Source organism: Sphaerodactylus townsendi, linkage group LG01, assembly GCF_021028975.2.
Source record: "Sphaerodactylus townsendi isolate TG3544 linkage group LG01, MPM_Stown_v2.3, whole genome shotgun sequence".
NCBI lineage: Eukaryota > Metazoa > Chordata > Lepidosauria > Squamata > Sphaerodactylidae > Sphaerodactylus > Sphaerodactylus townsendi.
Genome location: NC_059425.1, coordinates 176,297,207 through 176,324,790, shown reverse-complemented (window position 1 = coordinate 176,324,790; position 27,584 = coordinate 176,297,207). Strand labels below are relative to the sequence as shown.

The following is a 27,584-nucleotide window of genomic DNA, read 5'->3' as shown; positions in this document are numbered from 1 at the left end:
ATGTACAAAATTACTAAAATACTGTGAATGTTAAAAATGGCTAGCTCCTCTTTATGAAAAAGAATTACATTAAAGGTTAAGGGACATTAAGGGAAAGAGTATTAAATTTTGGAACGTTTATAACTTGGGAATAGTTGAAGTTGACTTTGCGAAAAACTAGTTGGAAGTCCCCCAAAAATTTAGGGATTATATAATAATAATTTAATAAAAGTGTAAGGATATTATGTTGTTTTAAGCCCGGGTCTGCAACCTGCAGCTCTCCAGATGTTCATGGACTACAATTCCCATCAGCCATGCTGGCAGGGGCTGATGGGTTTTGTAGTCCATGGACATCTGGAGAGCCACAGGTTGCAGACCCCTGTTTTAAGCCAACCTATGCTATAGATGGCTTTCAAGACTTTGTTAAAGATAGAAATATTAATATTGGCTTTTTTTTCTTTTGCTGTTTTTTGTGTGGATTGTTTTAATTGTCATTGTCTTAATAAAGATCTTTTTAAAATTAAAAGAAAAAGAAAAGTTCTCCATGGTATTATTGTCCAAGAGTAAGTTCCAGACAAAATGTGCCACTAGGTTTGTTTTTAAAGAAGACAGTGTGGGCAGAAGCGGGCGTGCATTTTTCTTTTCCTTTCCCAGCTCACTCACCGCAAAAAGGTTGGACCGGCGCTTGGACTGCTTGCGGACAGGCGTTGGAGTGTTAGTAGTGGGAGGGACGTCAATCCGCAGCTCCTTCTGGCTGGTGCTCGGAGTGGAGGGGACCGAGGAGGAATAGTCGCTTAGGCTGCCTCCGCCGTTGCTGGTCTGCAAGAATTAAAACTCCATTTTAGAAGAAAGCAAGCCACTTAAACTTACCTGCCACTGGACATATGGAGCTGTTGGATACCGGCCTCTGGTCCATCAAGGACAATATTGTCCGCTCAGTCTGGCAGTGGCTCTACAGGGTCTGCCCCAGAGGTCTTTCCCGGAGACGTTTAGCCGGAGACTGACTCAGGGACACACTCCACACAGTTGCTGTGCTGAGTCAAGGGCTGATTACGGACAGGGGAGCTGATCTCCCCTCTGCCCCGCAGCAGCATCAGACGCACACTTGAAGGGATCTTGCTTTCTGCAGGGAAAGCCAGGACCAAGAGCAGTAGGCGTGCAGTTTGCCGTACACCACCTCTGCTCCCCATGCATGGAAACTTCCTTGTATGTCACTACAAGGAAGTTTGCTGCACCGGGGTTCAGTTGTCAGCACGCCGCGGGCCTCTGGCGTAATCAGCCACGGTCTCTCTCACAACCTTAAATTCATTTTCAATAGATTCAATTTCAATAAATTCAATTTCAATAAATTCAATTTCAATCTTTCATATAACAGAACAATAACATTAATACTCTCAGACGCTGAGGATCAGCAAAATATCACTTAGAGTTGATTTATTTGTTCTATGCTATAAAATAGACAAACTACATGTTGTAATGTTTTTCTCGTGAAGACTAGGAAGTCGAGCTATAACGCAACAATGCATTATAGAGAACAATACAAGATGCACGAAAAATTCCTTTTTTAATATAATTCCATTTTTAAGTAGTCATAATTTTTGTTGTACACATTTTTTGGTTTTTTTATGCACTTTTCTTCCCCGTTACCCTTTATTTCTTAACCGTTTGTGGTTTAATGGTTTTTGTTGTATTGTTATTAATTTCATCTTTTTAATAAAATTTTAAAAAAATTCAATTTCAATAGCTTTTCACGCAGATTCATCGGGCCATCTCTTTTAGCCCAATTCCCTTCCACTGGGCAAGGTCGACTCAATGGGAAAATTCATACAAGGAAGCGGAGAAGCCGCTATTTCCACGCCATCGTCTTTCCAATCAACTTGCTGCTGTATCTGGAAACCTTTTCCGAGGGTCAAGAAAGCCTCTGAAACAAAATGCGCCACAGTGCAAGGTTCTGCGAACATATCCAATCTGAGGCCTTTATTGGCACTGAAGCGAACATATCTGAACATATGAAGCCGCCTTGTTCGGAATCAATATCAAAAAGGTATCCAACATTGAAACCAGGCGACAAAAGGATCAGCATCATTTATTCCTCTGCTAATTACAAATACAAAAGACCTATATATAGCTACCACAATCACATGCAAGCACATAGCCAATATTTAGAGCAGCTTGAAATTCAATATACTCTGTCTCAGATAAAGATGTTAGTATGGCCAATTGAGGTGCAGCAAATTGAGACACCGGGATGCTTGCGAATTAGAATAAAGTCCTGAATGAATATGAGAATTATCATTCATTTTTGCATGCTCCTTTTGCTCCTTTGTGCAATATTGAGCATGGTACTTGAATCCAAGAACATTTATAGTTCAACTATCATCAAACTTTCAAATGGATTGGGGGGGGGGGGGGGCGGACAGCAGGGCTAAGTAGGCACTAGGACAAAGGCAGAGCATTCTGCCACAAAAAAGGTCCAGCATGTTGAGCTCTGGGGAGGAGGAATATACAATCTACTAGCTTCTTTTTGTGAGTCAGAGTATAGAAGAGCTAATCTATGCAAAATTGCTCCTCATAATAACATGAACAAGTTCATATTAGTCACACATAGCTCCTTATTAGGAGTTAGTAAAGTTCTAATAGGAGCTGCGTGGTTAAGTGCTTGCACTGCCGCTCACACGGTCAGGAGTTCGAGCCCCCTGTGGGTCAGATATCCTGGCAGCTGGCTCATGGTCAATTCAGCCAGTCATCCATTTCTTGGTCGGTAAATGAGTACCTAGCTCATAGCTAGGGGGTAAAGAATAGCCGGGGAAAGAAATGGCAAATTACCCCACAAAAGAGGCTTGCCTATGAAATCACTGCTCGCAGTGGTACCCCAGGGTCAGACACAACTGAAGGGGAAACTTTCCTTTTTTTACTTTAAAGTTCTAATAATGGCATTTCTTCTTTTGATACACAATATATCAGATTAATAAACAGGGGAATAAATTATGCTGAACCTTTTGTAATCGGGTTAAATCTTTTGGATATTGTATAGGGACTGTAACCTCTCCTATTATACTGAAACAAACCATCAATCCATCACAGTCAGTATTGTCTACTCCAGGGGTCTGCAACCTGCGGCTCTCCAGATGTTCATGAACTACAATTCCCATCAGCCCCTGCCAGCTGGTCATGCTGACAGGGGCTGATGGGTATTGTAGTTCATGAACATCTGGAGAGCCGCAGGTTGCAGACCCCTGGTCTACTCAGACTGGCAGCTGCTTTCCAGGGTCTCAGGCAGAAGACTTTTCCGTCACCTACTGCCTCATCCTTTTAACTGGAGATGTCGGGGGTTGAACCTGGGACCTTCCACACGCAAAGCAGATGCTCTACCACTCATCCACCGCCCCTCCCCTCCCCACAAATCGGATAAAATCACTTCCAAGAAACCAACTTCAACAGATTCCACTTTGTTGTTGCAGCACCCCCAGCCTGCGGTACGTTCTGTTTCTGGGGTCACCCCAGCCTTTTGAGAAAATGCTCAAGCTGCTTGCGAAGGCGTCCAAAGTTCTCCTGGGTGAACTCTGTCTGGGAACTGCTCCGCTTGATTCAACCCACTGTGGGCACCATTAGTTCACACTCTCAACACAATATTATTACAAGGTGTAGGATGGTACAGCCATATACAGGGCGGGAAAACAATAAGTCTGCGGGGGTGCGGGGAGATGGAAATTAAACTTTGGAGCTGGTTGAGGGCAGCTGTATTTCCTACACAACTTAAAGAGGAGAGAGGGGCCATCATAGTTCAGGAAAGCACCCACGAGCACATGACCCTGAGAAAGCATGGGGCGCTCCTTGGACATTAGAACCAAGGTAATGGATGAGGTACACTGAAGACAAATTCAAAGATTTGGAAAACCAATCTTTTACTTCCATCTTGAGAGAAATGCACAGCGCCACGGAAAGATAATGCGTATTTATTCCCATTTCTTTTACCCTTCGTCAGCCCATTGAATTGCCTGTGCCATGCGCATTTTTAAATTTTTCTTATTCAAACTGTTTTCACTTCAAATCTGGTCAAGCTGATCTCTGGAAACCCCATTAAGCCCAGTTCAAACCCTGTGTTTTGACGTTCAGGCCACCAAGCATTTGAAGCATGGGCCCGGGGGGGGGGGAGGGGGGAGGAGGAGGAGGGGGAGAGAAAGAGAGAGAGAACTGTTAAGTCCTATTAAGTCCTGCATGACAGGGGGCTGGACTTGATGGCCCTTGTAGACTCTTCCAACTCTATGATTCTATGATGCACCGTTCATGATCATCATCATCAGGTTCATCAAGCACTGAACCTGCCATGCTGAAACTGAAGGAGCTAATGATGGAACAGCAAAGGGCATTTCTATCAAATTAAGTTTATTTTCCCAAAGTTCACATTGAACAGGGGTCTGCAACCTGCGGCTCTCCAGATGTTCATGGACTACAAATCCCATCAGCCCCTACCAGCAACCATAAAAACAGAGAGACGGAAAATGGTGTTGCTGCACCCCCATTCCTCCAACTGCACATCACTAGCTGAATAGGAAGTCGGCAACCCTCCCCGAGATAACTGCAAAGAGCCAATGAATGAAAGGGAAACGGTGGGGTGAATTCCTTTCTCACTCCCACTTCCCACCCCAGGAATATAAGCTCTCAGGCCTTCTGCTCACAAGGGCAAAAGCCCCTGCTCATAACCCCCATTAAAGCTTTTTGGCATTCATGGTCTTTTCCATGAATATGGACACTGTGATGTGTCTGTTGTGGGTTATCCGGGCTGTGTGGCCGTGGTCGGGTAGATCTTGTTCCTAACGTTTCGCCTGCATCTGTGGCTGGCATCTTCAGAGGTCTACAGGCGAAACGTTAGGAACGAGATCTGCCAGACCACGGCCACGCAGTCCGGAAAGCCCACAACAACCAGTTGAATCTGGCCATGAAAGCCTTCGACAATACATTGTGATATGTCTTTTCACTATTTGGTTTAAGAGGGCCTTGAATTTTTGTATTATTCAGATTAGTTTTGGGCTGCTTAATATGCACAGTTATAGCTACAATTACAGCTCACTTATTTTGCCATCAGGTCACACCAAACTTATAGCGAAGGCATAGGGCTGTGGTGGTGAACCTATGACACTCCAGATGTTCATGGACTACAATTCCCATCAGCCAATTGGCTATGCTGGCAGGGGCTGATGGGAATTGTAGTCCATGAACATCTGGAGTGCCATAGGTTCGCCACCACTGGCATAGGGTTTTCAAGGGAAGAAGAGTTTGGAGGGGTTTTGCCATTGTCTGCCTCCCCATCACACTTTTACTAGATCCTTCTCAGATAAAATCTCTCAAGTTCAATCTGATTCGGATGCTCAAGAAGCGTCTGTGGTGGCAACTGATCAGGTCGGTAAGAATTCTTTCAGACCGGTTTCTCCAAAGGTCATGAACAGCGGCATAGGAGCTGCGAGGGCCATCTCTGAAAACACCATCTTTGTCCATCATGGCTGCAGCAATTCTGCCTGGCAAAACTCAGGCTTTTGTTAACACAAATCATTAACAGCTCTCTGCTGGAAAAGGTTTTCTAGAATCTTTGAAGTCAGGCATAATTAGATCCCCTGCCGAAAAAAAAACAATGCAGCCTACAGATGACCCAGCGAGTTACAGACCGGGGTCTAATTTAACATTTCTGGGGCAATGTGATCACACAGGCGGCGGCAGAGCAACTCCAGGTATTCCTGGCTTTGTGCTAAGCCACGGGCTTGAGTAGCACAACTGGGCATTCTCACACTGCAGACGGATAGAGGTAATGCCTCCTTGTGGGCGGTTCTTGATCTACCAAGCTGAGTTTCACACTGAAGATCATGCCACCTTGCTTCATTATCTTGAACAGCAGGTTGGACTCCAATGGGTCAGCACAATGGGTCAGCACAAATTGCATCAGCCCCTGCCAGCATGGCCAATTGGCCATGCTGGCAGGGGCTGATGGGAATTGTAGTCCATGAACATCTGGAGAGCCACAGGTTGCAGATCCCTGCATTAGAGGGTCATGGCATTTCTTTCCCAACAGATATCAGGGCAGTTAATTTCTCCCATTATTGCTAATTCTGGCTTCTCAAAAATATCAATAATTTGTTTCAACAAAAATATCAGCCATATTCTCTCCTCGGTTTGGCAGTCTGTAATGGCCTCAATCACAACATGGGTTTTTTTTAAGTCCAGAGTATACAGATTCAGCCTTTTGCTCCCCTTTATTTCAGGATGATCTCTAAGACTCACCGTGAGCCTCCTTCTCAGAACTACCTGTACATCTACATTCCCAAAAGAAAGGGCACAGGAATTACATCCTTAACAGCTGCCTAAAAACCTCAAAGCCCAAGCTGAAACATATTTCCGAAGGTGCTGCAAGACCTTTGTATGTAGGACAGCTTTTGCAGAGGACGTGATGGATTTTTTTAAAGCTCTAACTGCATTGTGACTCAATGTGAAATGGGCTTTCTTGCCCACTGCTACCTACCTTGACCCTTCCGGGTAGAATGTGACAGAAATTCAAACAACACGGACAGCGCTGCAAGTCTGAAAAGCTACCCGCAGCACACCTGAAAATATTCATGTACAGCAGCAGCAGCTCTGTGCTCGAAAGTCATCAGATCACCATGTTCTGACCCAAGGTGCCCCAGTTTTTCACAGAGAAAGGAAGCACCTATGTAACTTGCCAGAACGCTGTCACCTATCAGAACGGACACTGCTAATTTATCGTTGCTTTCAAGAAGGAGGAAGATAGCTGACCTTCTGGGACCTACCTGGGTGATGTGTATTGTAGAGACCTGAGCAGAACACACAGACGAGTGACTCGGGGAGTTTGGTAGTGATTTACAAGGACCTATCGAAAGCTGCTGCTTTTTTCTCGTCGCTACAATCTTCTGTGCAACTGTAAAAGAGAAAATTAGAAAGAATCCTATTACAAGGAAGCCCGTGTGTTGATGTAGCAATCTGTTATTCCGCCCATGGCTTGAATCACCAGGATCGTACGTAAGGAGTAATTGCATCATTTGAACGGTAATATAAACTGGCAGTCCTGTAACTGATGGGTATGCAAACTAGGGGTAAAAGCATTTACAACGGCAAGCCTGTGTGCCGTTTGCGAAACACGGGATACGGCTTCACAACTGATGGCTTGAACATCCCAGTAAATATGAAAGCCGGTCTTAAAAGCATTGCAGACTTACTTTCATTTCTTCCAATTTCCACATGAATGAGCTTGCAATAAGAATAGTTAATTGAAGCATTTGTTTCGAAAAAGAAAGCTGAGAGCCCAAGCCAAAGGTGGGGAAGAATGGCTCAACGGAGCTAGCATGAGTTCGCACCAGAGCGTTTGGCCAACCCACCGGTGTATTTGGCAAATGTGCCGGCAGCCTGGGCAAACTGGGAGGGGCTGGGGACCTCGGCAGTGCCTGACCCAGGCAGAAGACTGACCTTCTGAGCTGCATTGGTGTCCAGGAGGACACTGGCACGGTTCAGGGTGTTGCGTGGTGCAGCCAACTATAGTCGGCTTCCATCCAGGCTTTCGCACTGTGAGCATTGCAGCCGACACCCCAGACTTACACCACCCAAAAGTGTGTCATAAGTCCATTTAGCCCCATGGAGGCAGCCAGGGAGGTTTTTTGTTCTCTCCGACTCCCCGCATCCCTGAAACTCCCTCTGGAGGTGGAGGTGGAGCAACCACGGTGCCGTCCGCAGCCACTCAAGACTGCCCTTGCTGGTAAATCAAAGCATTAAAGTTGTTCTGAAAATAAGGAAGAAGAGTTGGTTTTTATACCCTGCTTTTCTCTAGCATAGGGAGTCTCATACAATTGCTCCCCCCCCCCCTACAACAGGCATTTTGTGAGACAGGTAGGGCTGAGAGAAGTCTGAGAGAACTGTGACAGGCTCAAGGTCACCCATTAGGCTTCATGTGGAGGATCAGGGAATGAAACTTGGCTCACCAGATTAGAGCCTATTGCTCTTAACCACTACACCACACAAACCTACTGGGAAAAAAAGACTGCTGTTCTGGGGCAGGAGGAAGGTATTAATTTTTGTCACTCATCCTGAAATACAGCATCCCAATACAGGCTGTGAAAAAGTATATTTTAATTTAAATGCAACACAGGAGTAAAATATGCACCTGAGGAAGGTTTCAGCCTCAGTTTGGTGGAACACTCTGTCTTGTGAGTTGCCACAAAAGGTGTTTTACAGCGACCGAAAGCTTGCAGGAAAGTTGAGCTTTGGAGCCGCCATTAGCCACCATGTCAAAAAGCACAATGCCAAAATTGCAGTGCTTTTCTGTTTGACTCTCATGAGACATATTTATTTGTTTGATTTCCCCCCCTCGCTACAGAGTGGCTCAGAGTGGCTCACAACAGTATAAAAACAGTAAAATTATCTATATCTATAAACGCGAAATACCACTGACTGACTCACTGACTTACACATCAACAGAACTCAAAAACCACTGAACCTACAATGTTGAAATTTGGCACACTGGTTCATTATGTGGTTTAGGTGCTCACTAAGAAAGGATTTTTCAAAATATTCAGTTTTACTCGAGTTATTACACATTTACTGTTTTAACTGCTCATCTCTGGCCATCTGCGCAAACATTCTAAGGGCAAACCAGCCCCTCAGTCCACAGACATGCTGCACGAACATTCTAAGGGCAACAGTTAAACACCACCAGCTTCAACAAACAGGCTGCAAAAAAGCATGCTGAATGTCACCCCAAAGTTAACAGACAGGCTGTGAAAAAGTACTCCGCCACCCACCCTCACGTTAACAACACCGCTACAGCCAAATACTATCAAAACAGATTATAAACCACACTATCACCTTGGACTACTGAACATTTGTCGGGTTTTGCATATGGACATCAGCCCAAAGAGGAAAATGGAGAGAGACAATCTTTTTTGTTGTTGTTGTAAAGGAATGGACTGGATGAGAGCATTTTTCTCACTAAGGTCTAGGAACTTGGATATCTGAGCCTGACCGGTACTTCTCTCCTGGATGGAATGCTGGGTCATCGAGAACCAAGGGGTCCCACTCTAACATAACATGCCTTACATTGTGACCAAACACATGAACCTCCCTGTGCAAAGAATAGATATTACATATTACAGTATGGATTGGGATCCTTTTAGGCAACACAGAGTATTTCAAACGTAAACGTCGAACCTGCCAGCAAATTTTGGAAAGTGTCAATAATCTCATAAATTTCAGGACTTGAAAAGATTAATTTGCATTGAATTCCATCATCCTCTACAGTTACTGTCTATGCAGAATCCATTCACTGCCTGAAGTGGACATTCATTCACCCATCTGGGCCATATATTAAGGTAAGGTCAAAAATCTATTTGAAGTTTTGCCCCCAAATAATATAGTAATTTTAAGCCACAGATTCTAACATATAAAACTCTTGATGTATTAAAACAAATTCATTTATATTGCAGTTATCTCTTGCGGCAGTTAATTTGATGGAAATTGGACCATTGTTTAATTGTTCCTATTAATTAGGAGCTTTAAAAATCCAGAGCAATAAACAGTTACCTTCAGGACCGCACAAAGTCAAAATTGGTGATGTTGCTTCTAGAAAGGGGAGAAAAGCAGCGCAGAGTAGCCTGATCTCATTCAATCTGGGAAGCTAAGAAGGGTTGTTATTTGGATGGAGGACACAGAAAACCGTATAAGAGGATGGGCCATCAACCACTGTGAGCAGAACTCAAAGCGCTGGGAGTTGACTCCATTCATGGGACTGGATTTTGCCTACGAAGGTTAAAATCAACATGCCTGGAAAATGGCCTGTCGTCATCTGCACAGGTGTCAAGCTCGGGGCCCTGCAGATGTTCATGAACTACAATTCCCATCAGCCCTTGCCAGTATAGCCAATGCTCATGTTGGGAAGGGCTGATGGGAACTGTAGTTCATGAACATCCGGAAGGCCACGAGTTTGACACCCCTAATCTAGAGTAAGGAAGCCTTGTTCACCTCTCACTAGTGCGCCAATCCAGAAAGAATACACAGAGAAGGTCTCCATGGTTTAGTTACAGGTCAAGGGTTGGGTAACCGGCAGAGGCCAAATACTGCAAAATTCTGGATACCCAAAAGCGGCTGTAGCCAGTCTGCCTCCCCAAGAGCCTCCCGTGGCTGCCAAGGAGCGCTTGCCTTGCAGAAAGTTGGCTGGGTACCACGGAGAAGCCTGCATACTTCTTCCCCACATACAGTAAACACTGACATCAGGAAAATGCTGCATGGAAAAGTGTTGCTCCCACGATGATGGCAAGTGTTTGCATGCTGTGTCACTTCAAAAATCACAGGAGGAGTCATATTATTATTGAGTGTTTTCCCCAAGACAAAAGGAATTCCCTTCAAAGCAGGAAACTAACATCTCAGCAAACCCTTCTTCCTAGATTTCTATGAGAAGGAACACATGTTGCGTAGTGGAGAACTCCTATCATATAAGTGCCCACCGATCTGAAATGGTAGAACAGAGACATGTGTTGGGCCTCTCAAGAAGAACTTGGCCTAGGGCACCTCCAGCAACTCCTGTGCAGTACTGAAGGCCCAACGGCAGATGCCATCAGAGGCGACACACAAACATTCATCAGTTTCCAAGAGTGATGTTTAATTTCTTCACACAGCAGCAGAGAGCAGCAAGCAACATAGGGCAAGGAGGGGGGTCTTAACCTGCCCTGGATCCAGGAGCGTACCGGCAATGGAGACATGGGATACCCCATATCCCTGGGTGCATGCCATTGTGTCACACTGGGTGCGCCAGGCGCCAGCCGGGCACAAGGACCTGGCCAGCGTCCAGTGGCTCCCTCCATGCTGCACCAGCTGAGCTGTCTGCTACGGCCGCAGGCTGGATCTTGCTGGCAGGCGCCTGAGCCGCCGCTGAAGGGCTGCCTGCTGAGGAGCTAGCCTGGAGCCGTGGTGAACAAGCCGAGCCGAGCCGCAGTCAAAGCCTGCTCCTGCCCTCTCGGGGTGGGTGGGTGGGGTTGCTTTGTTGTTGAGCCATGGCCACAGGCGAATGAAAGGAGCTGGCCTGCGGCTGTGGCAAACAAGCCAAGCCGCAGCTGCAGTTCGCAGCCGTGGCAAGCAAGTCAAGCCGCAGCCGAAGCCCACTTCTGCCCTCTCCACATGCCCCGTTTAGCTGGTATGCTCCTGCCTGGATCAGCAATTTTCTCCCATTAACACACTTATCCCATTTATCTCTTAAACTGGCCTGAGATTCCTCATTCCACAGGTGCCATCTCCCATTAGGAATCGCTTTATAAACATAGCTATTCTTATATAACTGGTTATGGATCTTGTCCTGATCCCAAAACTCAAAATGTGTTCCTTTTCACTCCTGACAAAAAAATCCCCCTCTGAACAGCTTGGAGCTTGCGCCACTGCTTCCCAGCTCTGTACTGTTCGTGCTTTTATCAGTCCACCGACAGTTTGTAACAGTTAAGAGTTCTAACTGCCACTCTTGGAATTCTATTCAAACTCCCTGTCAATCACGGGGGTTCTATGATCGGGACAACTCCTTGGAATGCAGCTGTCCATCACACCAGTACAAGGTAGAATGGGAAAGTGCTATTTGGAGTTTACAGAAAAGGGGACTGACAGAGGTGAGTAGACTACAGGAATACCAACTGCAAATCTTGTGCAGATTTATGCCAGCATACCAACTAACTGCAAGGGATGCTCTTGTGTATATTCATTACAAGCAGCAAGACCTTGTGATGGTCACCTCCTAATAAGGGTCTCACTGGTGTTTGAGCTGCAGAAGTAATTAACAATCACCAGAAATGTTAAGGGGTACACGTTCAGTTGTGCTAGTGGGCTGTCTAATACCGGCTCTTGGTTGAATTTTTAATGTTATTTGGCTCTTCAATTATAAAAGGCAGAGCACAGAAAATCTTCCATGACGCTCATCCCATCCATTTATGGGCTGGTTGGTTTACTGTTCCCAGCAGCACAGTAAATATGTGCGGGGAGAAAGTTCCCCTCTGGCTCAGATGCAGTGCTGGAACCTGCACAAAATCTCCATTGACAGAAGGGAGTTCTATCAGCAGAAGGGGATTTTGAACTTTCTCTCTCACTGCAGCCCAGAACAGGGGACCCCAGGAACAGCATGAAAGGAGGGTCTGAAGTTTGCCAGGGATATGGGGGATGGGAATCAGTAAAAACAGCCTCCTTCCCATCAGCATGTTCTTTTGCATCGTCCTAACCCATCCAGGCCAGAGATTAATTTTGCGGCTATAACACTTAGTGTAAGCAAGGATGGCTCCGCTTAGCCTGATCTGGTCACAGCTCAGAAGCTAAGCAGGTTATCACCCTGGTTCTCATTTAGATGGGAGATCATCAAGGAACACCAGTCACTATTCAAGGGAAGACAATGGCAAACCACCTCTGGAAGCCTCTTGCCTTGAAAACTCAATGGCAGTGGTGGCGAACCTATGGCACTCCAGAAGTTCATGAACTTCAATTCCCATCGCCATGCTGGCAGGGACTGGTGGGAATTGTAGTCCATGAACATCTGGAGTGCCATAGGTTCGCCACCACGGCTCTATGGGGTCACCCCAGCTCGATCGCGACCTGACGGAACTTCACACACACAAGCAAGCATGAGAGAGTTTGCCCAGCCAAGCTCCAGCATCTCTGTATCCAACCCAAGCCTTGCTGTTTTTACTGGAGGCGAGTTCCGTTCAGAGCTCAATGGCACTTAAGTTCCGGTGATGCATTATTTTTCAGACTGCAGCCTCGGCTGCCTTTCCTAATGAGTTAACTCTCACCCCCAGTTCTGGGTACTGCTGATCCAGTAACTTTGCTGACTTTATCGAGTGTGTCTTATTGCAACTCTAAATGGTCTCTTAAACCATTGTGTTAGTTTTATTATGTCTGCTGAACGGTTAAAAGAGAAGCAAACTCAAGCAATAAGGAACACAATTCTTGGCTGTTGTTGCACTGCCCCCTGGTGGCCAATTGTTAAATTGCCCAGGTATTTAATTCTGTAGCAAGCCTTTATTGGCATAGACAGGTATTTAATTCTAAATTCAGACAGTTTTGAAAAACAAAACATGTGTTACTACTTCACAGTGATGGCAGTGTGGGGGGTGTGGAGGATCTTTTAAAGAAAGCTTCACCTGAATACAGGAAATTGAAAACAGTGTCACAGCCTTAGCGGTACATGTGTTCTTTATTTTCACCGAGAAGGTATTTCAGATCCCTCCATTTAATAGCAATGCATCCAACACAAAATGAAATTAGAAGCTCAATAATATTTTGCTGTATTTGTTAATCCTTTTTAACATTGAAAACAGACACCAGTTCAACTTCTAAACAAATGCCCCCCTCTCAAAAATAATCCAATGACCAATCCATAAAGATGTGAACATTTAAATTTTTCTCTAGGAGCTAGATTACATAGACAACACTCCATTTTCCTTGAGGCAACAGCTGCTTGAATTATTACCAAAGGAGAATATATGATGGGTGCTACAAGGAAAAATTTGTTGATTACTAGATTTTCAAATCAACAGAGTTTTGCTGAAAAAGCCACAAAGTTAGAAAATTCCCACCATCTTCGAATATTTCTTGTGTAACAACAATTCCAAAAATACACACAAGTAAAGGAAGTAATTCTTTAAACAAAATACCCGTAATACATTTAATCTGAGAATAGTTGCAGCAATTCACAAGGAAGTTACTAGCTACATTCTACATCTCATTCGCCAATTCTAGCACACCCTTTCTCAAGGTAAAGCATCTTTGGCCTCCCTCCCCAACAGGAAGACAAAGGAAGACAAAAGACACCAAGCCTGGATTACGCTACAGTTTGTTTGTTTGTTTGTTTGTTTGTTTATTAATTATTAAACTTGTATACCGCCCTCCGTACATTTAGCACTGGTCCTTATTAAAATACAGCGCTCAAATTATAACATTTCATTACAAAAGCAACAGATGGCGTTCAACAGCTTAAAACTCTCCTAGAGGGGGGGACAGCAGGGTCCCCGCTGTTAAAGGGGGGGGGCGCACATCAGCGGCTGGCCTCCCCAAAAGCCCGGTGGAACAGCTCAGCCTTACAGGCCCTGCGGAACTCATTAAGGTCCCACAGGGCCCGGATGGTTGGAGGGAGAGCGTTCCACCAGGCAGGAGCCAGGGCCATAAAAGCCCTGGCCCGAGTGGAAGCCAGCCGCATCATGGAGGGGCCGGGGACCACCAGCAAATTGGCCTCTGCGTTCAGAAGAATTGGGAAGTATGGGGTAAGACGATCCCATAAGTGCAAGGGTCCCAGACCGCGTAAGGCCTTAAAGGTTAATACCAACACCTTGAAAATGATTTGGAACTCAACCGGGAGCCAGTGCAGGCGGCGCAACACAGGTAAGATGTGGTCTCTAATGGCACCTCCTGTGAGCAAGCGAGCCACCGCATGCTGGACCAGTTTCAATTTCCGAATCAGACGCAAGGGAAGGCCCGCGTAGAGCGAGTTGCAATAGTCTAGTCTGGAGGTGACCGTTGCATGGATCACAGTGGCTAGATCTGTTTGGGAGAGGAAGGGGGCCAGTCGCCGGGCCTGACGGAGATGGAAAAAAGCAGCCCGGGTTACATGGGCCACCTGGGTCTCCATTGAAAGAGACGAATCCAGGTGGACCCCCAGGCTGTGAACGGAAGGGGTCTGTGCCAATGAGACCCCCTCCCACACTGGCGGCTGAAAATCCCCCCACCCACCCCCTCGTGGCCCAGCCAGAGGATCTCCGTCTTCGCTGGATTCAATTTTAACCTGCTCTGCTTCAACCAACCAGCAACCGCCTCCAAATAATGCTGTAGAGCTGCAGGGGCAGCGGCCGCTCCCCTCTCCATCAACAGAATGAGATGAGTGTCATCAGCATATTGATGGCACGTCAGCCCAAAGCTCCATACCAGCTGAGCAAGGGGTCGCATATAGATGTTAAATAACAGCGGGGACAACAGCGCCCCCTGAGGCACATCGCAATGAAGTGGGCACTTCCGGGAGGCTTGGTCCCCGCACCACACTTGCTGACTTCGGTCCCGGAGAAACGAGGCAATCCATTGAAGGACAGTGCCCCGCACCCCGGAAGCGGCCAGGTGGTGGGTCAAAAGATTGTGGTCGACCACATCAAACACTGCGGTAAGGTCTAATAATACCAGCAGTGCCGATCCACCTTGGTCAAGCTGCATAGGGAGCATATCTGTGACGGCGACGAGAACAGTGCCCCGCCTCCCTAGAGCCCGGCTGCTGCTCTCCCCACAGCCTGGGGAGAGAACACTTGCCAGCCTCCGGCACGTGCTTTTATAAGCACAAAGGCCGGGGTGGGGCTTGGAGTATGACCCACCCCCCAAGCTCCACCCCCAGCCTCTGTGCTTATAAAAGCACGTCCCGGAGGCCAGCAAGTGCTCTTTCCCCAGGCTCTGAAAGGCATGCACCCGGGGACACGGGTATCCCCATGTCCCTGGTCTGGTACGCCTCTGCCCCAACATTCCATCAGCTCTCATTGGCTGCACTCTGAGAAGGGGAAGTGGGACCATCTGCCACAAATGGCTGCCGGAGTTGCTGGGGTTAGGGTCTCTAGGCCCAAGGCGTGTAATATGTAATGAAACCTGTTCAGTTGCCTCGCAAGCATCTGGGATCCGTTCTTTGCGGGACCGTGAGAGATCTTCCTAAATTCCCATAATCACAGACAGTCTCATGCTATCCCAACCCACCCAGCAGTCTGATGCTTTCCCTTTTCAATTGGGGAGGGCTTTAAAACCAGCTCCTACAGAATGTAGGAAACTGTCTGAAATCTGTGTCTCTGATTCTCACAGGGGCCCTCTCCTGCAGATAGCTACATCCACAGACATGGGACACGCTCAACCCAACAGGTGTTTCTTCAAACTTGGGGCAGGAAAGTCTGAAAACGAAAGTGAAAACAAAAGGATGTTAAACACACTTGATTTTTTAAAAAAGTGTTGTCTGTGTATGTGCAGACAATGTTTTTCAGCCACTACTCACCTGCAACAGCACCTAAAGAGCCAGCAACAGAGTGGGCTGGGGCAAGAAGGAGGAGGTCAAACTGGGCTTGGGCAGAGCAGTGCTGGATGAGCTGGGAACAGACCACAGCTGGCGCGGGGAATGAAGACCTGAATCCATGACTGGAAGGGAGAGAGGATGCCCCCTGCGTGCGTGTTTCGTGGACCTTCACTTGCGTTTATAGTAGCAAATGACACTTAGCGATTTATGGTTCAAATAAAAAAAAATGTTTTGACCAGGATGACACTAGTGCCTTTCACCAAAAGCACCCTGTAAATGTCCGGCAAACCTCACTAGTTTGATAGCATCCTGCTTTTGCTATCTTTTACTGAGCAAACAGAGTGCCATTTCTGCTCAGATTTTTTGTGGCGGCCTCAAGCATCCTCTGAACAACCACAGCTGCATATTACAGCAATGAAACCACAGATACCACCACACCTGTGCCTCAGTGGGGTAAGGCTCTGAGGAACAGAGGAAAGCCGTTGTTGCCTCCACGTATAATACAAGTGACAGAAGCAGTTGCATACATACCACAAATTCGAATAAAGTACAAAGTAAGAGATGAATTAGATACCGTGTTTCCCCGAAAATAAGACAGTGTCTTATATTAATTTTTGCTCCCAAAGATGCGCTATGTCTTATTTTCAGGGGATGTCTTATTTTTCCGCTCCACAGCTGCATACTCTGATGTTCTGTTTGACGGGCATGCTTCCAAACAAAAACTTTGCTACGTCTTACTTTCGAGGGATGCTTTATATTTAGAACTTCAGCAAAACCTCTACTACGTCTTATTCTCCAGGGATGTCTTTTTTGGGGGGAAACAGGGTAATTTTTTAAAAAACTTCCAAATAAAGATTCCATCTGATTTATGAGAGAAACACCGAACACAACTCACTCAGTGGTCATGGAGAAACTAAGGTTTATCACTGTTTCTGCACATTTTTAAAAAACCCGTATTTAAGAGTCCCACATATATCACTCTATTGATAAATATGCATAATCATTGACTCAGAAAAACTACGGTATTCTATAATTATTTTAGCAGGTTTGCAGATGATTCACCCTTTGTATACCCTCTGAAATGGATATCAGGCAGCTAAAAAAAAAACCCTGTCAGATTTATTCTTCAAGTCTTACTGGATGTGAAGTCTTGCCCTTCCCTCATATTTCTGTTTCTGAAAGACCCACCAGTATGGCCATAATGTTAATAAGAAGCTTAACAGATGTAAATCCTGTTTTCAGACAGTAAATCAGACTAGCCATGTCTCTTCGGAAATCAATCTGGCAAACCCTGGCCTTCTTTCAAAACAAAACAAACACAAAAAAAGGCACAACGACTGGGGTTCGTGTTTAGCCCAGTTTTGAGTTTGGAACCCGTCAAATCGAAATCACAGTGGCTACAGACAATTATAGTAGTAGTCCGCACGAATACTACGCCGATACATTACAACTTCCTAGGTCTCTGGGTGAGGCTCGAATTGTAACGAAAGGCCAACAACCAGCTAAAGAACTGGCAGCTGTGATATCAAAGGTAATAATATGCATGAATACTATGCTGATACTTTACAGAGTCCTAGGCCTCTGGGTGAGGCTCAAATTATAATGAAAGGCCAACAACCAGTTAAAGATCTGGCAGCTGTGATATTAAACAAAATTAAGTAATTGCAACACTTGTTCAATCTTCCATAGCCTTCAATAGAAGACAATTAAAGACTATTGAAGACAAAAATTAAATGTTGGAAACACCATTAAAGCCATTAACACCTGGACGATGCCTGTTATACGATACTCTGCTGGAATTATTAATGAGGCACAAGGTTAATTGGGTAGTCTGGATCAAAACATAAGAAAACTCACAACTATTCACTGTGCACTGATAGATTAGATCTACCCCATAGAATTGAAGGCAGAGGACTATTGTAAGTCAAACAAACTGTAGAAGAAAAACATGCCTTAGCTCAGCGGCTCTCAACCTGCGGCTCTCCAGATGTTCACAGACTACAATTCCCATCAGCCGGCCATGCTGGCAGGGGCTGATGAGATTTGTAGTCCATGAACATCTGGAGAGTCGCAGGTTGCAGACCCTGGCTTAGCTGATTATGTAGAGGACGGTCGAGAACAGGCGCTGATGCCAGTTAAGAACCAAAACTTACTGAAAGCACAAGGAACAAAATAAGGAAGTAATAAAAACACAAACATGAAGCTGGCAAAGAGAAGCACTACATGGTCAATTTCTGGAGAAAATTGAAAGGAAAGTGGACAGACATTAAACCTGGTAATGGCTTATAATTAGAACACTGAAGAAAGACACTGAAGCCTTGAAGAAGCAGAAGAAACAGAGCAATCTCCTGCAAGAAGATTATACTAAACCAGTGGTGGCGAACCTATGGCACTCTAGATGTTCATGGACTACAATTCCCATCAGCCCCTGCCAGCATGGCCAATTGGCCATGCTGGCAGGGGCTGATGGGAATTGTATTCTATGAACATCTGGAGTGCCATAGGTTCGCCACCACGGGACTAAACTAATTATACCAATGTCATACACACAGTTGCTAAAACAATTCACTGGAACTTCTGTAAAACATTCTCATTTATCAACAGAAAAAAAATGAGTGGACACGCACTGTTTAAAAAGTAGCTGAAAGCGAGCAGATAAAGTATTGCCATGGAACATCCCCCTCCCTTCTCCTCCATGCAACATGGCACTTTCCTTTTCTAATCTCAATCAGGTTTGGTCATCGTGTCTGCACCAACACAGATACGGGTTACTGATTAAGATTCATCCCAAACCAAAATGTGAAGACGTAGTTAAGGGGTAAAAGGTCACAGCCTGAACTGGCCACCAGCAGTCCAAAGAATGGAGAACAAAAGCAACTAGATCGCAATGTTTGTTGGCTGCTGGCCGTCAAGTCACAGATGATGGAGAGTGGTGGAGTCTCCTTTGGAGGTTTTTAAACAGAGGCTAGATGAACATACGTCGGGAGTGCTTTGATTGTGTGTTCTTGTATGGCAGGGGGTTGGACTGGATGGCCATTATGGTCTCTTCCAACTCTACGATTCTATGACTTTTATGGGCAACCCCATTGGGTTTTCAAGGCAAGCGATATTTGGAGGTGGTTTGCCATTGCTTGTCACGACCCTGGCATTCCTTGGAGGTTCCCCCAGCCAGGATTGGGGGCCCATAGCAAAATCCAAAAATTAACGCCACACAGTATCCTTTCTTAAGACTGAAAGAAATAAGACAACCCAACGTGACAACTTTTCTGTTCTCCAGAACTCTCCATCGGGTGAATGCTAAAAGACAAAAGGGGTGCGGGGCAGAAAAACAGATCTTTCCAGCCATTGCCTTAAGGCATAGGTGTCAAACTCGCGGCCCTCCAGATGTTATGGACTACAGTTCCCATCATCCCCTGCCAGCATGACACCTGTGCCTTATAGGGTCTTGATCAGCATCCTGTGCAAAGGCTTCGCTGGAGACAGGGTGTGGCCGGCTGCGATCAGGTGGACCCCTTGGCATGCTGGATGGAGAAGCAAAAAAGGAGTCCTCCGGTGGAAAATATAGCAAACCGTAGATGCTCCAATGCCTCTGTAATGCCCAGAAGAATAGACCCGTCCCTTAAAAAGCCAAAAGCAAAGGAAAACCCAGCAGAGACAAACAATACTGCAGATTGGCGAAGGCTTTCACGGCCGGAATCACTGGGGTGCTGTGTGGTTTCTGGGCTGTATGACCGTGTTCTAGCAGCATTCTCTCCTGACGTTTCGCCTGCATCTGTGGCTGAAGATGCCAGCCACAGATGCATATGATCCTCTGAAGATGCCAGCCACAGATGCAGGCGAAACGTCAGGAGAGAATGCTGCTAGAACACGGCCATACAGCCACACAGCACCCAAATACTGCAGATTAATTTTCAATGATACACAAAGTGTGCAGCTGTGAAAGAAACAGGCGCTTCAGCTGGAGGAAGAAGAACCAGGAAAACGTCACTAGACTACAATTATTGGCTGATACTCTTTGCTTAGTGCGTCAACTACAATGACACTCCAGTCTTATTCACCGGAGGACTGCAGCATGTTTCTTTGCTCTCAGCCTTTTAAAGGACTTGTGAGAAACAAAAGAGAAACATCTGATCAACTGCTGAGAGTTCTTCTGTTTCCCACTGGAGGGCTCACATTTTTTGCTTCCCAAGATTATTTTATCCAAGGAAACCCGGAGTTTTACATCCACCTCTCTCAATTGAGTTCCTTTCTCCGTGAAGCATTTGCCACTCTATAGTCTCTGGCAGGCATAAGCCCTAATGAAGAGGGAAAGGCGTGAATGAATAAATGAGCCAAAACAGTGAGGGTCAGAGCATAGACACAATCGGACTTGGTCCTCCGAGCAACCTGTCCTTTTCTTTGGGCCATAGCAACTGAACATCGCCCACATAGACACGATCGGGCTTGGTCCTCCGAGCAACCTGTCCTTTTCTTTGGGCCGTAGCAACAGAACATCGTCCACAAAAAGCCAACTGTGCCCCAGTAACATTCTGGTGCATCAAGAGAGCCCAAGGAACTGGGGACACACACGTTTCAACCAAATGCCCAACAGAATGGCCACGGGTGTCCAGGCTTATACTGGACATCTGCTCACTGAACTAAAATTCAAGAAGAGTCTGAATTTATACCCTGCCGTTCTCTCCTGCAAGGAGACTCAAAGAGGCTTACAAACACCTTTTCCTTCCTCTCCCCACAACATCCTGTGAGGTGGATAAGGATGAGAGAGATTTGAAGATGTGTGACTAGCCCAAGGTCACCCAGCAGGAGCCAGGAAACAAATCGAGTTCCCCAGATAAGAGTTCGCTGCTCACGTGGAGGAGTGAGGAATCAAACCACACGGGGAACTGTTTTGTAAAAGAAGCATGAATCAGAGGGATCCACCACCTGTGGTCTGAAGATATACATCCCAAGCAAAGGCTGCTCACCTCCATGAAAACTAGACCTTGAGAACCAGCATGGTGTAGTGGTTAAAAGCAGGTGGATTCCAATCTGGAAAACTGGGTTTGATTCCCCACTCTTCCACCTGAGTGGCAGAGGCTTCCCTGGTGAACTAGATGTGTTTCCGCACTCCTGCATTCCTGCTGGGTGACCTCGGGCTAGTCACAGTTCTTCGGAACTTTCTTAGCCCCACCTACCTCACAAGGGGTCTGTTGTGGGTAGTGAAAGGGAAAGGAGCTTGTAAGCCACCTTGAGTTTCCTTACAGGAGAGAAAGGTGGGGCATAAATCCAAAATCATCATCATCTTCTTCATTGGAGTCCACTCCAATGCCCATTTCTGCAGATGGAAGTGATTTCTACAAAAAGGAAAGGCAGAGCAGAAATGGCCACCTGCCTCTATTAGTCTCTTCAGGACTCGCCCACCGTGACTTTCTGTGCAAAGAAAACATTTCTTCCACTAGGACAGTGGTGGCGAACCTATGGCATACCAGATGTTCATGGACTACAATTCCCATCAGCCCCTGCCAGCATGGCCAATTGGCAGGGGGCTGATGGGAATTGTAGTCCATGAACATCTGGAGTGCCATAGGTCCGCCACCACTGCACTAGGAGCTGCTTGTCTTAGAAAACAGAGATGAAACTATCCAGAGGAAGTGGGGAGAGCTCAATAGCACCTTCCCCTCCACTTCCGTCTCTGTCAGGGTCATGTCAGTGGATCTTACATCTGAACAGATACACAGAACAAGGAAGTAAGACTTTCAACCCAGGAGGCCTTTACTATTGAAGGTCTTCGCTATTCAGTACCTTTGATTGGAGCAGCTCAATTGTCCCTTCATTCACACACAGAAATGGATCAGGGCCAGCATTACAGTTTATCATGCAATGACATCAGCGTCAGCAGAAAACACACACCGCTAGACTCAGAGGAGCTAGAGTCGAGTCCAGTCACACCTCCAACTCAGATGTAATTTTTCAATCAGCTGATTCAAGAATGGAAAGTAACGCTCAACGGAATGTTGCAAGAGGTTGCATAGAAAATTTGATCTTTACCATCCTGAAAGACTCTTTCCACATTCAACCCATAAGTAGCACAGGTTTCATAGTAGGTGCATCTTTTCAAATCGTTCGATAGCTTCCGCGCTCTAGCATCATCGATGACACGGGGATTCGTGGAACTGATAGCATCTGCAAAGAAAACAGAAGTCGCTTTCAGACAAAGAAACCCCCGATTACTTTTAAAATATGACCGTTTAAAAATCAGAAAGTAAAAATCTGCGTGTACTTTACAGACCTCCTCTTGTTAGCTACTATTTTAAAACCATCTTGGAAATATCTATAGTGAATGACAGAAGTAAATATAGCAGCTCATTGCACTAAGAGCAGACGAGGCTTTGGGGATAATGTGCAATACTGAAACTTGGAAGGAACTCCAGCTTCTTGCTTCGTATACTATTCTGGATGCGAACACAAGTGTGACTTACTGGGGCCTTTTCCGCACGGGCCAATAAACCCGGGCTAACTACGGGATAAAACCCATGTTGGGGGGGAACTTCGCATTCCTAATAAAATCCCACTCCTAATAAAAGTCCGCTCCGCGTTTTCCCCCCAACCCAAGTTTTTCAAGAATCACACTATCTGAAATTCTTTAGTTGTAATGATTTTAAAAGTCCTCCCTGCACAGCTGTGCAGCATGGGAGGTGAGGTTTTTTTTAAAGATGTATCCCATGTGAAGGCACAAGGGCAGCCCGCATTGCTTCCATGGGCTCCAGTCACTGCCTGCACAGAGGCATGCGAACGGGACAGGAGGGAGAGCAGGTTCCTTTATCCCACCTGCAACCCACTCTCCCGGTGCTATGAGGAAAGGGCCTGGGATTCAGTGTAATATGTGAAGCTAAGCTTGAATAAGAACACTCCTCTCTGTAAAACACTGGGTTCCATTCTCCCTTAAGCCAAAGGCAGGGAACACAACTGTGTAAACATTTCAAAACAAAAGCAGGCAGAAACTCATATTAATGTCCTATGAGAGTCCTCCTTCCAAGGCTGCGTTTGGAGGATTTTCAAAGGCAGCTACGTGTATAACAGAGAGAAGTCTGTTATACACTGTGTCCAGTGAGAAAGACACAGTGTGTAACAGACTTCTCTGTGTGACACACCTCTGAAGATGCCAGCCACAGATGCAGGTGAAAAGTTAGGAACAAGATTTACCAGACCACGGCCACACAGCCCAGAAAACTCACAACAACCAGTTGAATCCAGCTGTGAAAGCCTTCGACAATGTTTCACAGACATTTCCTATGCACGCCTCTACTATCCAAAGTAAGAATAAATCAGTCAGACTGTCAAGAATGGTTTGGGACTATTTTGCCAAATAATGATCCAAAAGTGTATTACAAACTGTCTAAATATATGATGAGAACTGCCAAAGCAGTGTTTGCAACAAGATGGAAAGCAGACCCATTACCCAGATCTTTCAGAATGGATGAACGAACCAATGGAATATTCAGCAATGGCAAAGTTGACATCTTGGGTACACAATAGAAAGTAAACAGAGTACAGAAGAAAATGGATTTTCACTAGTTTAGAGTTCTGGGGGAAAATAAAGAATTTTCCAAACATTTTGAGCAAAAAGCTGTGCAAACATACTGCTGTAAAGCATTGCGGTTTTCTGACCTCAAAGTATTCATTTCTGTTGGGCGGAATGAACCACACACTCACACGCACACAAACCACTGGACAGGACTATCCTTCAATTCACACAGGAGGTTCAGGACTCAGTATTTTAAAGCGAATTGCTAACAAAATCCTGACGGCACAGGAATACAAGTAGGAGCCCTTTAGCACTGAGACGTGTTGCTAGAGAACCTGCTAACCTCAGCTTCGTTCCACAATGTTTTATTTATTTGACTGATTTCTATCCCACCCTTTTCTGACAAAGTTTAACAGCAGCTAGTACCAATAAAATTATACATGGTTAATCCACAATGAAATATAGCCAAAAGACACATGCATATGTATTTATATTAAAATTTAAAATGTAATCAACTGTAGGGGGTGCCCTAATAACGAATAACATTAAGCAGAACAAGGAGGGGACCATTTTATCGTCCCTTCTCTCATTATTTCCTCTTCCTTTACCTGAAAACTCCCATAGCCTCTCCCCTTTTCCTGCTTCCTTCTCTCCTTCCCACCCAACAGCTGACTTTATCTGTTCCCACTTCACCTTTTCCTCCTGCCCTCTTGTTGGCAGCCTCCACCTAGGAAACACTATGGCCCATTTGCTGCCAGTCCCAGCCCAGTTGTACAGTGGGACTTCCACCTGAGACCTCATTCCCCCCCCCCATTTCCACTTCCCCATGTTATTTCTTCTTTCCCTCCTCTTCTTGCCATACCCTTAACTTTTCCTTCTTCCTTCTCTCCTTACCACCCACCCACCCGCCTTTAATCTGCCCACACATTGCCAGCTGGGTGACCTTGGGCTAGTCACAGCTTTTGGAGACTCTCTCAGCCCACCCACCTCTACAGGGTGTGTTTGTTGTGAGGGGAAGGAGGGCAAAAGAGGTGTTAACAAGCCCCTTTGGAGTCTCCTGCAGGAGAGAAGGGGGGGATATAAATCAAACTCCTCCTCCTCCTCCTCACCTCCTCTTCTTCTTTCTTCCAGAATATTTCTATGATTTCTTACTTTATAACCCTGCCTTTTTCCTCCACAGGGGGGGGGGGGACTCCAAAGCGACTTTTACAATGCGAACCTTGGTTTTGGTCACCTAAACTTTCGTTCGCTTTGGTTTTAGGTGGTCGCCATGGGCGAAAAAAGTTGACTCAGTTTTAGATCCCGATAAACGCCTCGGTTTTTGTCAATTTCCATCACCTGCTGTCATTCAAAACCGCATCAATACAGGGCGACCCAGGACTGCAAGGTAGGTGGCCCTGTGGTGCCTCAGTTTTCATCCGTTTCGATTTTCGCTGGCTCCTGCCAAACGGATTACCAACGAAAACCGAGGTTCCACTGTACATAATTTTCCTCATCTCTATTTTACCCTCCCAGAAATCTGATCTGGTAGATGAGGCTGTGAACATGTAAGTGGCCCAGTGAATCCAACCTAGATATCCTAGTCAGAAATTCTAACCAGTATCCCACAGTGGTTTTTGTGGTTGCTGTTGTCTCTCCAAATCCCTTTTGGAGAGTGCGAAAAAATTGCCTTTATTAGCTGAAGAGTAGCCATGGTGGATGTACTTTGGTTCTTGAAATAATCCTTGTTTTTCGGGCTCCTTCCAGCCTCCTCAAAGCTGTACCTGATTATCTCCTTGCTGATGGTCAAACTGAGCCTCAGCTGCAGATTGTTTCCCTCCAGACCTTTAAAGCTGTTTCCCACCTGATAACGATGATGAGTTAATCATAACTGTTGTTAATTGGCACTGCATTATGATTGGTTAGCTTGTATCACCTGACCCACCAGACCCTCTGATGTTCCTAGAACCTGAACAAGTTTTTCCCCTCCCCTTTCGCTTTTGTGTCAAGATGCTGTTTCCAGCCAGCTTGCACCTAAAGGACAATTGTTGCTTTCAGACTTTGGCTTGCTTTTTGAAACTAAGGCTGAACTGTATTCTGGATTATTTTAACTTTTTACTTTTGGTTTCTGCTATTAGCCTAATGTTACGAGCCCTGTTCCAACTAGTCCTAGGTGTCTACTGTAGGTGTTATTTTGTTGGTTGAGCTGTTATTTTCTCAATAAGCTTAAAAGATTGTTATGAATTTTGACTCTGCGTGAGTGTGTGCACCAAATCCAGAAGCCACAAAGGAGGTGACAAGTTCAGGTCATCCTCCAGAGAGAGACAATAGAACAAATAGCTCCACACATAAATAGCTCCATAAGATTTACCAGTAGATGCTTTCCTAACCTCTGTTACTTTGTAGATATAGGGGGGGAAGCCCTCATTTATACTTGAAGGAGCCACATAGTTAGATGACACCGGATGGCGTATTTGATCTCATGAGGACGGATCAGATGGCAAAATATCCCTTGCAATTAGAGAGGCAAATCAGGATTGCTGGGGCCAACACCCATGCTTCTGAGTTTGTCCTAATTATTTTTAATGAGATCAAGGGAAGGCATCCAATGGTCTCCCTTCCGACATCCCTAAGGACCAAAGATGTTGAGAGACGTCTGAAAAGACTTCTGCAGATTTTGAATTGCATCTTATTGCCGACAGGTTTACTCAAGGGAAGCCTCACTGCCTGAAGGGGGCATGTGTACAATGGCCTGCTCATGCTCCCATGATAAGGCTTAGGTGAACAGACTGACCGGAATGCAGAAATCTGCCTCCTTCCAATCTAGAGCCACAAGCCATGCATCGTCATGTATGCCCCACTGTCTTGCACATGCTATCTAAATAGGAAATAGAGGAAGGCTGAGCATTTTTTCCTCCAGGACCTCCAATCTACCCTGTGGAACCCAGAAGAGGGGGACCAAAGGGGAAACTGAGGCAGAGGCCTCATGCAATTGGAAAGGAAGCTGGGAAATCCTGATCTTCCCCAGCGGGCAGTCCTCAAATGATCAGGTGGTGGCAGTGTACCCAGTGTACCCCAGGAAAAGTTGGTAACTCCTGGGGTTGTGCGGAGTGCGGGATAGGGCCTGCCAGGCAAAGCAAGCCCATTTCGCCACAGAAGCAATCAGAAAAAGAAACACTGAAATGAAACAATCCGAAAGACCAAATGCTCACGAGTGCTACCACTTACCCTGAGTTCCCACTAGCACCATTGGGATTTCATTAGTGTTGCGGTAGTTCACCATACGGCTGTAGTAGTGATACACAGTCTGGAAGCTAATTTCATCCTCCAGGCTGAATACAAATATGACAGCATCCACCCACATGGCAAACTGCAGAAAAGTAGGGAGAAGAGCAACATCCAGTGAGATTTTTTTAAAATTTATTAAACAAAGAGTGTTTAAAGAATATAATTACTATTAAGTCACTGATACCAAAAATGGCTCCAGATGATCCTCCTCTGGGATGCCATTTATATCTATAGAAATCCCTGGAAAGCAACCTGACATTTTACATGATGAATGGCTGGGTTTCAGAATTGGCAACTGAACAAATTGCTCTCCAATTCTATTCTGCCTTCACGTAGGAGGACAAATTGCCACCCTTGTGAAATGCAACCTTTCACACTGAGGCAGTTACCAAACCAACAATAGCTAGCCATTCTCTGGTTCTTCCTGTCCTTCTCTTGAAAACGACAATGTGTATAACCTGATGCTTCATGGGTGTAACCCAACAATGTCCAATATGAGGGCGTTTGGCCTTCCTGTCTGCACAAAAATGTTCCACTCTAGAGCAGGGGTAGGGAACCTGCGGCTCTCCAGATGTTCAGGAACTACAATTCCCATCCCAGCCTCTTCTGTCAGCATTGACCAATTGGCCCATGCTGAAAGCTGAGGGAGACTGATAGAAATGCTGGTTCCTGAACATCTGGAGAGGAAGAGCCGCAGGTTCCCCTACCCCTGATTCTAGAATGAACCTATTTACCCTATAACCACACTGCAGAAAAATTCAAATTGCTTCCATTTCAAAGTCCTGA

The 27,584-nt window shown here is 45.7% G+C and overlaps 1 protein-coding gene across 4 annotated transcripts in view; it reads right to left on the bottom strand.

The window, feature by feature from the left end:
• Positions 1–27,584, bottom strand: part of AGAP1 (ArfGAP with GTPase domain, ankyrin repeat and PH domain 1) — a 426,302-nt gene that overhangs the window by 319,463 nt on the left and 79,255 nt on the right. For all 4 annotated transcript variants that reach the window (XM_048500437.1, XM_048500447.1, XM_048500456.1 and 1 more), the window contains 4 exons: positions 26,739–26,880; positions 22,055–22,189; positions 6,777–6,904; positions 643–798 (listed from right to left, as the gene is read on the bottom strand). In XM_048500437.1, coding sequence (XP_048356394.1) covers positions 643–798; positions 6,777–6,904; positions 22,055–22,189; positions 26,739–26,880 — 561 coding nt within the window. The remainder of the gene's footprint in view (positions 1–642; positions 799–6,776; positions 6,905–22,054; positions 22,190–26,738; positions 26,881–27,584) is intronic.